This window comes from Oncorhynchus keta, chromosome 34, assembly GCF_023373465.1.
Source record: "Oncorhynchus keta strain PuntledgeMale-10-30-2019 chromosome 34, Oket_V2, whole genome shotgun sequence".
Classification (NCBI taxonomy): Eukaryota; Metazoa; Chordata; class Actinopteri; order Salmoniformes; family Salmonidae; genus Oncorhynchus; species Oncorhynchus keta.
Genome location: NC_068454.1, coordinates 82,024,246 through 82,038,732, shown reverse-complemented (window position 1 = coordinate 82,038,732; position 14,487 = coordinate 82,024,246). Strand labels below are relative to the sequence as shown.

The following is a 14,487-nucleotide window of genomic DNA, read 5'->3' as shown; positions in this document are numbered from 1 at the left end:
TTGACACTGACCCAACTCCAGCCACTTTAATAATGGGAATTGATGGGAAATGATGTAAATATATCACTAGCCACTTTAAACAATGCTACCTTATATAATGTTACTTACCCTACATTATTCATCTCATATGCATACGTATATACTGTACTCTACATCATCGACTGCATCCTTATGTAATACATGTATCACTAGCCACTTTAACTATGCCACTTTGTTTACTTTGTCTACATACTCATCTCATATGTATATACTGTACTCTATATCATCTACTGCATCCTTATGTAATACATGTATCACTAGCCACTTTAACTATGCCACTTTGTTTACTTTGTCTACATACTCATCTCATATGTATATACTGTACTCGATACCATCTACTGTATGCTGCTCTGTACCATCACTCATTCATATATCCTTATGTACATATTCCTTATCCCCTTACACTGTGTATAAGACAGTAGTTTTGGAATTGTTAGTTAGATTACTTGTTGGTTATTACTGCATTGTCGGAACTAGAAGCACAAGCATTTCGCTACACTCGCATTAACATCTGCTAACCATGTGTATGTGACAAATAAAAATGGATTTGATTTGATTTGATTTGATTTCACTGCTTTAGCACACTCTGCCAACCCAGATGTTCTAGCTGTGTCTGAATCCTGGCTTAGGAAGACCACCAAAAATTCTGAAATTTTAATTCCAAACTACAACATTTTCAGACAAGATAGAACTGCCAAAGGGGGCGGTGTTGCAATCTACTGCAAAGATAGCCTGCAGAGTTCTGTCCTACTATCCAGGTCTGTACCCAAACAATTTGAACTTCTACTTTTAAAAATCCACCTCTCTAAAAACATGTCTCTCACCGTTGCCGCCTGCTATAGACCACCCTCTGCCCCCAGCTGTGCTCTGGACACCATATGTGAACTGATTGCCCCCATCTATCTTCAGAGCTCGTGCTGCTCGGCGACCTAAACTGGAACATGCTTAACACCCCAGCCATCCTACAATCTAAACTTGATGCCCTCAATCTCACACAAATTATCAATGAACCTACCAGGTACCTCCCCAAAGCCTTAAACACGGGCACCCTCATAGATATCATCCTAACCAACTTCCCCTCTCAATACACCTCTGCTGTCTTCAACCAAGATTTTTTTTAAATGCCTTCCTAACCATCTTAAATAAACATGCCCCATTCAAGAAATTTAGAACCAGGAACAGATATAGCCCTTGGTTCTCCCCAGACCTGACTGCCCTTAACCAACACAAAAACATCCTATGGCGTTCTGCATTAGCATCGAACAGCCCCCGTGATATGCAGCTGTTCAGGGAAGCTAGAAACCGTTATACACAGGCAGTTAGAAAAGCCAAGGCTAGCTTTTTCAAGCAGAAATTTGCTTCCTGCAACACTAACTCAAAAAAGTTCTGGGACACTGTAAAGTCCATGGAGAATAAGAACACCTCCTCCCAGCTGCCCACTGCACTGAAGATAGGAAAAACTGTCACCACTGATAAATCCACCATAATTGAGAATTTCAATAAGCATTTTTCTACGGCTGGCCATGCTTTCCACCTGGCTACTCCTACCCCGGTCAACAGCACTGCACCCCCAACAGCAACTCGCCCAAGCCTTCCCCATTTCTCCTTCTCCCAAATCCGTTCAGCTGATGTTCTGAAAGAGCTGCAAAATCTGGACCCCTACAAATCAGCCGGGCTAGACAATCAAAACCCTTTCTTTCTAAAATTATCTGCCACCCCTATTAGTTGCCACCCCTATTACTAGCCTGTTCAACCTCTCTATCGTGTCGTCTGAGATTCCCAAAGATTGGAAAGCAACTGCGGTCATCCCCCTCTTCAAAGGGGGGGACACTCTTGACCCAAACTGCTACAGACCTATATCTATCCTACCATGCCTTTCTAAGGTCTTCGAAAGCCAAGTCAACAAACAGATTACCGACCATTTCGAATCTCACCATACCTTCTCTGCTATGCAATCTGGTTTCAGAGCTGGTCATGGGTGCACCTCAGCCACGCTCAAGATCCTAAACGATATCTTAACCGCCATCGATAAGAAACATTACTGTGCAGCCGTATTCATTGATCTGGCCAAGGCTTTCGACTGTCAATCACCACATCCTCATCGGCAGACTCGACAGCCTTGGTTTCTCAAATGATTGCCTCGCTTGGTTCACCAACTACTTATCTGATAGAGTTCAGTGTGTCAAATCGGAGGGTCTGCTGTCCGGACCTCTGGCAGTCTCTATGGGGGTGCCACAGGGTTCAATTCTTGGACCGACTCTCTTCTCTGTATACATCAATGAGGTCGCTCTTGCTGCTGGTGAGTCTCTGATCCACCTCTACGCAGACGACACCATTCTGTATACTTCTGGCCCTTCTTTGGACACTGTCTTAACAACCCTCCAGGCAAACTTCAATGCCATACAACTCTCCTTCCGTGGCCTCCAATTGCTCTTAAATACAAGTAAAACTAAATGCATGCTCTTCAACCGATCGCTACCTGCACCTACCCGACTGTCCAACATCACTACTCTGGACGGCTCTGACTTAGAATACGTGGACAACTACAAATACTTAGGTGTCTGGTTAGACTGTAAACTCTCCTTCCAGACCCATATCAAACATCTCCAATCCAAAGTTTAATCTAAAATTGGTTTCCTATTTTCAACAAAGCATCCTTCACTCATGCTGCCAAACATACCCTTGTAAAACTGACCATCCTACCAATCCTCAACTTTGGCGATGTAATTTACAAAATAGCCTCCAATACCCTACTCAACAAATTGGATGCAGTCTATCACAGTGCAATCCTTTTTGTCACCAAAGCCCCATATACTACCCACCATTGCGACCTGTACGCTCTCGTTGGCTGGCCCTCGCTTCATACTCGTCGCCAAACCCACTGGCTCCATGTCATCTACAAGACCCTGCTAGGTAAAGTCCCCCCTTATCTCAGCTCGCTGGTCACCATAGCATCTCCCACCTGTAGCACACGCTCCAGCAGGTATATCTCTCTAGTCACCTCCAAAACCAATTCTTTCTTTGGCCGCCTCTCCTTCCAGTTCTCTGCTGCCAATGACTGGAACGAACTACAAAAATCTCTGAAACTGGAAATACTTATCTCCCTCACTAGCTTTAAGCACCAACTGTCAGAGCAGCTCACAGATTACTGTACCTGTACATAGCCCACCTATAATTTTATATTATATAATTTAGCCCAAACAACTACCTCTTTCCCAACTGTATTTAATTAATTAATTAATTTTGCTCCTTTGCACCCCATTATTTTTATTTATACTTTGCACATTCTTCCATGGCAAAACTACCATTCCAGTGTTTTACTTGCTATATTGTATTTACTTTGCCACCATGGCCTTTTTTGCCTTTACCTCCCTTCTCACCTCATTTGCTCACATTGTATATAGACTTGTTCATACTGTATTATTGACTGTATGTTTGTTTTACTCCATGTGTAACTCTGTGTCGTTGTATCTGTCAAACTGCTTTGCTTTATCTTGGCCAGGTCGCAATTGTAAATGAGAACTTGTTCTCAACTTGCCTACCTGGTTAAATAAAGGTGAAATAAAATAAATAAAAATACACGCATCCTTAAAAACATCCCCAAATATACACATTCCCCTCACATCCCCAAATATACACATTCCCCTCACATCCCCAAATACACACATTCAGCCTCACATCCCCAAATATACACATTCCCCTCACATCCCCAAATATACACATTCCCCTCACATCCCCAAATATACATATTCCCCCTCACATCCCCAAATATACACATTCCCCTCACATCCCCAAATATACACATTTCCCTCACATCCCCAAATATACACATTCCCCTCACATCCCCAAATATACATATTCCCCCTCACATCCCCAAATATACACATTCCCCTCACATCCCCAAATATACACATTTCCCTCACATCCCCAAATATACACATTCCCCTCACATCCCCAAATATACATATTCCCCCTCACATCCCCAAATATACACATTTCCCTCACATCCCCAAATATACACATTCCCCTCACATCCCCAAATATACACATTCCCCCTCACATCCCCAAATATACACATTTCCCTCACATCCCCAAATATACACATTCCCCCTCACATCCCCAAATATACACATTCCCCCTCACATCCCCAAATATACACATTTCCCCTCACATCCCCAAATATACACATTCCCACTCACATCCCCAAATATACACATTCCCCCTCACATCCTCAAATATACACATTTCCCCTCACATCCCCAAATATACACATTTCACCTCACATGCACATGACGCATGGTTGGTGTGGAACAAATTCTATTCACTCTGCACATAGTTAAACATAATTAATCACAGAGGTACATACGGTCACAGAGGATTATAGACATCAAAAAAAGATGACTGTTGCCTAGGTTTTAACTTGGCCCAATTTGTATGTATATAATTGTTACGTACCTCTGTGCTCAATTATGATTGACTATACACAAAAGTGAAATGACACACACCATGCTTCATGCGCATAATGTTAATGTGAGGGGAATGTGTATATTTGGGGATGTGAGGGGAAATGTGTATATTTGGGGATGTGAGGGGGAATGTGTATATTTGGGGATGTGAGGGGGAATGTGTATATTTGGGGATGTGAACACTCAGTTTGTTTGACCTGACGAAGATCCGGTTCGGATCGAAACGTTGTCAATAAAGCTGTGAATTGGGAGGTTGATTCAATAATATCTGCCATTTAGCAGACACTTTTATCCAAAGCAACTTATAGCCATTTTGTATGTGGTGCTATGCTCTATCTACTGAGTCATACAGGACTACACTAGTGTACCATGCTCTATCTACTGAGTCATACAGGACTACACTAGTGTACCATGCTCTATCTACTGAGTCATACAGGACTACACTAGTGTACCATGCTCTATCTACTGAGTCATACAGGACTACACTAGTGTACCATGCTCTATCTACTGAGTCATACAGGACTACACTAGTGTACCATGCTCTACCTACTGAGTCATACAGGACTACACTAGTGTACCATGCTCTATCTACTGAGTCATACAGGACTACACTAGTGTACCATGTTCTACCTACTGAGTCATACAGGACTACACTAGTGTACCATGCTCTATCTACTGAGTCATACAGGACTACACTAGTGTACCATGCTCTACCTACTGAGTCATACAGGACTACACTAGTGTACCATGCTCTATCTACTGAGTCATACAGGACTACACTAGTGTACCATGCTCTACCTACTGAGTCATACAGGACTACACTAGTGTACCATGCTCTACCTACTGAGTCATACAGGACTACACTAGTGTACCATGCTCTATCTACTGAGTCATACAGGACTACACTAGTGTACCATGCTCTATCTACTGAGTCATACAGGACTACACTAGTGTACCATGTTCTACCTACTGAGTCATACAGGACTACACTAGTGTACCATGCTCTATCTACTGAGTCATACAGGACTACACTAGTGTACCATGCTCTATCTACTGAGTCATACAGGACTACACTAGTGTACCATGCTCTATCTACTGAGTCATACAGGACTACACTAGTGTACCATGCTCTACCTACTGAGTCATACAGGACTACACTAGTGTACCATGCTCTATCTACTGAGTCATACAGGACTACACTAGTGTACCATGCTCTACCTACTGAGTCACGCAGGACTACACTAGTGTACCATGCTCTATCTACTGAGTCATACAGGACCACACTAGTGTACCATGCTCTACCTACTGAGTCATACAGGACTACACTAGTGTACCATGCTCTACCTACTGAGTCATACAGGACTACACTAGTGTACCATGCTCTACCTACTGAGTCATACAGGACTACACTAGTGTACCATGCTCTACCTACTGAGTCATACAGGACTACACTAGTGTACCATGCTCTACCTACTGAGTCATACAGGACCACACTAGTGTACCATGCTCTACCTACTGAGTCATACAGGACTACACTAGTGTACCATGCTCTCTCTACTGAGTCATACAGGACTACACTAGTGTACCATGCTCTATCTACTGAGTCATACAGGACTACACTAGTGTACCATGTTCTACCTACTGAGTCATACAGGACTACACTAGTGTACCATGTTCTACCTACTGAGTCATACAGGACTACACTAGTGTACCATGCTCTATCTACTGAGTCATACAGGACCACACTAGTGTACCATGTTCTACCTACTGAGTCATACAGGACTACACTAGTGTACCATGCTCTCTCTACTGAGTCATACAGGACTACACTAGTGTACCATGCTCTATCTACTGAGTCATACAGGACTACACTAGTGTACCATGATCTACCTACTGAGTCATACAGGACTACACTAGTGTACCATGCTCTATCTACTGGGTCATACAGGACTACACTAGTGTACCATGCTCTATCTACTGAGTCATACAGGACTACATTAGTGTACCATGCTCTTGTAATGCCTCATGGATTTTCATTGTGTAGGCTCTGCTGGTGTCCACCTGGTGGATCTAGATGGACACACTGCTCTGCACTGGGTGGCTCTGGGGGGTAACTCTGAAGTCTGCCAGGTCTGTCTTTTCACCTTTATATACTTTAATTATCACTGAACACTTCTTCATTTGTCTTCATTTCCTTTCCTAATAGACTGTCTTAAGGATGTGTTGTTCAGGTCATTGAGCCGGTTGGCTGGTACTGTAACCTCAGTGTGATGGTCATGGTAGTTGCTGATGGAGAATGGGATCAGTCCTAACGTCCAGGACCAGGCAGGCAGGACTCCTCTCCAGTGTGCTGCTTATGGAGGGTACATCACCTGTATGGCTGTACTACTCATGGAGAACAACGCCGACCCTAATATACAGGACAAAGAGGTACACACACACACACACTCACCGACATACAGTACATACACACACACACACACTCACCGACATACAGTACGCACACACACTCACACAATCAAACACAGACATACAGTACATATACAGAAACACACAGACACAAAGTGCTCTCCACTGGTCCTGTCCTACTGTGTGTGTCTGCAGGGCAGGACAGCTCTCCACTGGTCCTGTCCTACTGTGTGTGTCTGCAGGGCAGGACAGCTCTCCACTGGTCATGTCCTATTGTGTGTGTCTGCAGGGCAGGACAGCTCTCCACTGGTCATGTCCTATTGTGTGTGTCTGCAGGGCAGGACAGCTCTCCACTGGTCCTGTCCTACCGTGTGTGTCTGCAGGGCAGGACAGCTCTCCACTGGTCCTGTCCAACCGTGTGTGTCTGCAGGGCAGGACAGCTCTCCACTGGTCCTGTCCTACCGTGTGTGTCTGCAGGGCAGGACAGCTCTCCACTGGTCCTGTCCTACTGTGTGTGTCTGCAGGGCAGGACAGCTCTCCACTGGTCCTGTCCTACTGTGTGTGTCTGCAGGGCAGGACAGCTCTCCACTGGTCCTGTCCTACTGTGTGTGTCTGCAGGGCAGGACAGCTCTCCACTGGTCCTGTCCTACTGTGTGTGTCTGCAGGGCAGGACAGCTCTCCACTGGTCCTGTCCTACTGTGTGTGTCTGCAGGGCAGGACAGCTCTCCACTGGTCCTGTCCTACTGTGTGTGTCTGCAGGGCAGGACAGCTCTCCACTGGTCCTGTCCTACTGTGTGTGTCTGCAGGGCAGGACAGCTCTCCACTGGTCCTGTCCTACCGTGTGTGTCTGCAGGGCAGGACAGCTCTCCACTGGTCCTGTAACAATGGGTATCTGGATGCTGTGAAGCTGCTGCTGAACTCTAATGCCTTCCCCAACCACATGGAACACAACGAGGAGAGGTGAGGAGGAGGTGGATAAGGAGGAAGTGCCTCGTCTATAGTTTGGAAGGACATCAGCTCCTAAAACAGCAGCAAGTATCGATTGAGATTCAAAAAGTAGCTGTTGGTATTGTCTTGCTAAGGCAATTTAGTTTTTGTGCTGTCTCTCTACCTAGTGGCCTACTAAATTATATTTTTACTTGTATTTTCCTACTGGCACTGACTGATAACTACAGGTAACTAGCAGGATAAAGGAAACCCCAACATATCACGTCTTAATAGGTCACTGGGCACCACGAGCCAGAACAGCTTCAATGCACCTTGGTATAGATTCTAAGTGTCTGGAACTCTTGGAGGGATGCGACATCATTCTTCCACCAGAAATTCCATCATTTGGTGTTTTGTTGATGGTGGTGGAAAACGCTGTGTCAGGCTCCGCTCCAGAATCAACTGGGTTGAGATCTGGTGACTGAGACGGACATGACATGTGGTTGACATCTTTTCATACTCCTCAAACCATTCAGTAACCAATCGTGCCCTGTGGATGGGGGCATTGTCATCCTATGGAGGCATAGACATGGTAGCCAAAATAATGTCCTGTACAGCATTTTTATACATGACCCTAAGCATGATGGGATGTTAATTGCCTAATTAACTCAGGAACCACACCTGTGTGGAAGCACCTGTTTTCAATATACTTTGTATCCCTCATTTCCTCAAGTGTTTCCTTTATTTTGGCAGTTACCTGTTACCTGCTATGTTAAGATGAATGCACTAATTAATGTAAGTCGCTCTGCATAAGAGCGTCTGCTAAATTACTAAAATATCAATGTAAAATTACATGTTGTAATTTTCCGAATGAATTTTGTGAATCTATTCTCTCTGTGTGTTGTTTTTCACAAAGCAAGTTCATTAGGTTAAAGATACACTATGCAGAAATCAATCCGCCATTTCCTGGTTACTAAAATTCTAATTCTAATATCAGTTTATGTGACAAAACAAGCAAGTATAGCGTAGAGAATCATTGTACCATCTAAACCACTGTGAAATATATCTTCTATAACCAGTAATGTTGTATTTTCAGCTGTTTGAAGCTGGTGTACAGAAACAAAAAACGTGTGTGTGTGTGTGTGTGTGTGTGTGTGTGTGTGTGTGTGTGTGTGTGTGTGTGTGTGTGTGTGTGTGTGTGTGTGTGTGTGTGTGTGTGTGTAGGTACACCCCCCTGGACTACACCCTCCTAGGGGAACACAGTGAGGTGACTCAGTACATGTTGGAGCATGGAGCTCTGTCTATAGCGGCCATCCAGGACATCGCTGCCGCTTCCATCCAGGCCCTGTATAAAGGATACACCGTTCGCAAGGCCTTCACCGAGAGGAAACAACTACTGATGAGACACGAACAGCTACGCAAGGACGCAGCCAAGTACCATACACACACACACACACACACACACACACACACACACACACACACACACACACACACACACACACACACACACACACACACACACACACACACACACACACACACACACACACACACACACACACACACACACACACATAGAAACAAGCATAGTGATCCATCCCCTGTCTGCTCAGTACTCTCTGTCAACAACTCTATCATAGTCAACCAGATCATGCCATACACACACAAACACACACACATTCTCTTTCTCCCTCTCTCTCTCTCTCTCTCTCTTTCTCTCCATCTCTCCCTGTCGTATTCCCCCAACCCATATAGAAACAGTCACACTCTCTCCATATCCATCTTTCCACCTGTCATCCCTGCACACACATACATCTTCTCCCTGTCTCTCTCTCTCTCTCTCTCTCTCTCTCTCTCTCTCTCTCTCTCTCTCTCTCTCTCTCTCTCTCTCTCGCTCACACATCCCTCTCTTATAATTCTACATTGTTTGTAATAAACAGCCTGTAATGGTCTCTGTGTGCTTGGAACTCCTATTAGGCTTGGATTACTGAAAGGATTCTCCTGTTCTTCTTTGTAACGTCAGGACTAGTTTGTGATGTTGGTCAGGGCTGGTTCAGCGGTAGGGTTTAGATAAGGCTTTGAGATAAGGTCGTAACTGGGGTTAGGGTGTATGTGTGAGACGTGTGTAATATGTGTCATGATGTCACTCAGGAAACGCGATGAGGAGCAGCGGAGGCGGGAGGCGGAGCAGCAAATCTCATTGGCCAGAACAGAGAAACAGAGGATGTTATTGGCCCGCGCTGAGCAGGAGCAGCTGTCATTGGCTGAGACTATGAAGGAACTGTCAGTGTATGAGAGAGAGGCAGGGGGCGGGGCTAATACAGCCTCCAAAGCAGAACAGACCAATAGCAAAGAGGAGACATGGAAACATAGAGGTACACACACACACACATGAACGCCATCTTCATTATCTCCTACCATATTTCACAAGTTGACTGCAGATATTTACTTAAAAAGCAGCTAGAAATATTCAAATGTATTAAAAAAAGAAGTCATTTAAACAGTATTGAAAAACTATCCCGTGGCTTTTTCCAAAACCCTGGACTACGGTATATATACGGTAAACCACCCAAACCTAACACACATATACACACACACATATACACACACACATGTTCACCCACTCTCTCAGTCTCTTACTTCCCTCTCTTTCTCAGCACATAGAAGCAGACCCTCCAGGAGAGGGAAGGAGGCACAGCCAGCCAAAGGCCCTGACCCCGTGGTGACCCCTCACCCCTCAGTGACCTCTGACCCCATGCCCCCTGCCCAAGGGTCTAGGGTCAGGGAGCGTCTCTCTCCTGCAGGCTGCAGCCAACCCCCCAGCCCAAAACACAGACCCCCCACCACACCCAGGACCAAGAGACTAACCTCTGCAAACACACACACTCCTTCCAACATACACTCTCCCTCCAACACACACACTCCTTCTAAAACACACACTACCTCCAACACACACACACTCCTTCCAACACACACTCCCTCTAACACACATACTCCTTCCAAAACACACACTACCTCCAACACACACACACTCCTTCCAACACACACACTCCTTCCCACACACACACTCCATCCAACACAGACACGTCTACTCGTCCCACCATGGATCAAGAAGCCCCCAGCACCAGGGAACACACCACTAGAAGCAAGAGAGACACACACACCAACACACACAACCCCAGACACAGAACACGCCCTGTCACAGACCATACCACCTACTCCAGCAAGAACCACGCTAAAGCCTCCACACAGTCGCACCGTCCCAGCAGCAAGCCCAGGGAGGGGGACAGAGACCAGGCTGCCTGCACTATCCAACGAGCCTGGAAGAGGTAAGGTTGAAGCCCGACCAGGTATGGTCTGCTTTTCATTCTTCCCATTCCCTCTCCAAGCTGAGCCAGTACTGGGAGTACTGCCATGGATTAGAGCCTGTGGCCCCTTTACCAAAGCAGAGGTGCTCAGGTAGTTTCTCTCTGGCCCGATACCAAGGTTGGCTCTGAGATGGCTTCCCAAACAGCCTGGAGGAAGTGTGTGTATGGTTGAAAGGGGGAGGGGTATACTGTGCTCCACTGTAGCGTTCTCTCTTACCAAGAGAGTGTGGCAGTGCCATGTGGTGCCCACATGTGTCTTCCCTCCACACACTCACACACCAACTTACACACAGCGTCTCCCCCTCACGCTCTCTGTGGTCTGGCTGCCTGCCCTCCTACCATCAACACCTCCATGACGGGGGAGAGGGGGAGTGGGGGAGACAGGGGGTATAATCTGGAGCCCTCTCAGTGTTTTAATGAGAGGCTAAAAGTTCAGGCGTGCCATTCTAATAGCTACCAGCAGCCTCTCATTCAGGATCTACTACCCCACATCGGAAAGCCCTCTGTTCCCAGCCGCCAGTAGATGTGTGTGCGTGCGGATGCGTGTACTGATTTAATTGTAGTATACAAGTAATAAGCTTTTTCTACTAAGCTCTTGAAGTATGCCATGGCCGGGTTCAGTTCCCCTAGAGGAAGTGTTATGTATTGATGCTGAAGAGTAGCGGACCCAGAATTGAGCCTTGTGGAACCCCTGAGGTTGGACACTGAATTATTATTTCTCACCCCTCTTAAACCAGCTTTTCCAGGGATGCCTGTAGTAACATTTTTCAGTGAACTGAATAATGTCCAAATGTCATGTACTGTGTAATATACGAACCGAATAGGTTGGACAAATGAAGGCCTCTATAATGTACCGTGTCCTGGGTGTGTTTGTGTGTAGGTTCCATGTGCGAGGCAGATTGAGGGAGGCTTTTGGTGCTGGGAAAAGAGTGGAGCCACCTGAGGTCGCCTCCCTCCTGATCCAGCTGCTCTGGGATAGGCCGGCTTTCCCTGGTCACACCCCTATTAGGACCAAGCCCGAGGCCACAGTTCCACCCACCAAGACAGCAGCCAAGAGCTCAGTGCTGCAAAGCATCTATGGTAAAGCCTGGCGTTCTGTCCAGAATGTTTGATTCTGTCTTTAATTTGTTTCAACTCTGAACTCTTAACATTTAGAAATAATCAAATTCTTAACAGCGCCTAGTCGCCTACTGTGAATGAGTGCATTACTGCCGAGCTGCAACTTCAAACTCCAACATATCTGTATGGAATTGGTATAGGGAGGTGTATAGTCCACTGAATATATTAATATCTGTATAGAATTGGTATAGGGAGGTGTATAGTCCACTGAATATATTAATATCTGTATGGAATTAGTATAGGGAGGTGTATAGTCCACTGAATATATTAATATATGTATAGAATTAGTATAGGGAGGTGTATAGTCCACAGAAGATATTAATATCTGTATAGAACTGGTATAGGGAGGTGTATAGTCCACTGAAGATATTAATATCTGTATAGAATTGGTATAGGGAGGTGTATAGTCCACTGAATATATTATTATCTGTATAGAATTGGTATAGGGAGGTGTATAGTCCACTGAATATATTAATATCTGTATAGAATTAGTATAGGGAGGTGTATAGTCCACAGAATATATTAATATCTGTATAGAATTTGTATAGGGAGGTGTATAGTCCACTGAAGATATTAATATCTGTATAGAATTGGTATAGGGAGGTGTATAGTCCACAGAAGATATTAATATATGTATAGAATTGGTATAGGGAGGTGTATAGTCCACAGAAGATATTAATATATGTATAGAATTGGTATAGGGAGGTGTATAGTCCACTGAAGATATTAATATATGTATAGAATTAGTATAGGGAGGTGTATAGTCCACTGAAGATATTAATATTTGTATAGAATTGGTATAGGGAGGTGTATAGTCCACAGAATATATTAATATATGTATAGAATTGGTATAGGGAGGTGTATAGTCCACAGACGATATTAATATCTGAATAGAATTGGTATAGGGAGGTGTATAGTCCACAGAAGATATTAATATATGCATAGAATTGGTATAGGGAGGTGTATAGTCCACAGAAGATATTAATATCTGTATAGAACTGTCCACAGAAGATATAATATCTGTAGAACTGGTATAGGGAGGTGTATAGTCCACTGAATATATTAATATCTGTATAGAATTGGTATAGGGAGGTGTATAGTCCACTGAATATATTAATATCTGTATAGAATTGGTATAGGGAGGTGTATAGTCCACTGAAGATATTAATATCTGTATAGAATTGGTATAGGGAGGTGTATAGTCCACAGACGATATTAATAGCTGTATAGAATTGGTATAGGGAGGTGTATAGTCCACAGAATATATTAATATATGCATAGAATTGGTATAGGGAGGTGTATAGTCCACAGAAGATATTAATATCTGTATAGAACTGGTATAGGGAGGTGTATAGTCCACTGAATATATTATTATCTGTATAGAATTGGTATAGGGAGGTGTATAGTCCACTGAAGATATTAATATCTGTATAGAACTGGTATAGGGAGGTGTATAGTCCACTGAATATATTATTATCTGTATAGAATTGGTATAGGGAGGTGTATAGTCCACTGAAGATATTATTATCTGTATAGAATTGGTATAGGGAGGTGTATAGTCCACAGAAGATATTATTATCTGTATAGAATTGGTATAGGGAGGTGTATAGTCCACAGAAGATATTAATATCTGTATAGAACTGGTATAGGGAGGTGTATAGTCCACAGAAGATATTAATATCTGTATAGAACTGGTATAGGGAGGTGTATAGTCCACTGAATATATTATTATCTGTATAGAATTGGTATAGGGAGGTGTATAGTCCACTGAATATATTAATATCTGTATAGAACTGGTATAGGGAGGTGTATAGTCCACTGAATATATTATTATCTGTATAGAATTGGTATAGGGAGGTGTATAGTCCACTGAAGATATTATTATCTGTATAGAATTGGTATAGGGAGGTGTATAGTCCACTGAATATATTAATATCTGTATAGAATTGGTATAGGGAGGTGTATTGTCCACTGAATATATTATTATCTGTATAGAATTGGTATAGGGAGGTGTATTGTCCACTGAATATATTATTATCTGTATAGAATTGGTATAGGGAGGTGTATAGTCCACTGAAGATATTAATATCTGTATAGAATTGGTATAGGGAGGTGTATTGTCCACTGAATATATTATTATCTGTATAGAATTGGTA

At 43.9% G+C, this 14,487-nt stretch overlaps 1 protein-coding gene across 1 annotated transcript in view; it reads left to right on the top strand.

Moving 5' to 3' along the window:
• LOC118382091 (inversin-like) overlaps positions 1-14,487 on the top strand; it is a 57,976-nt gene that overhangs the window by 33,598 nt on the left and 9,891 nt on the right. The window contains 8 exon segments of the mRNA XM_052495655.1: positions 6,550-6,635; positions 6,789-6,935; positions 7,768-7,874; positions 9,066-9,275; positions 9,996-10,219; positions 10,502-11,133; positions 11,136-11,173; positions 12,093-12,292. Coding sequence (XP_052351615.1) covers positions 6,550-6,635; positions 6,789-6,935; positions 7,768-7,874; positions 9,066-9,275; positions 9,996-10,219; positions 10,502-11,133; positions 11,136-11,173; positions 12,093-12,292 — 1,644 coding nt within the window.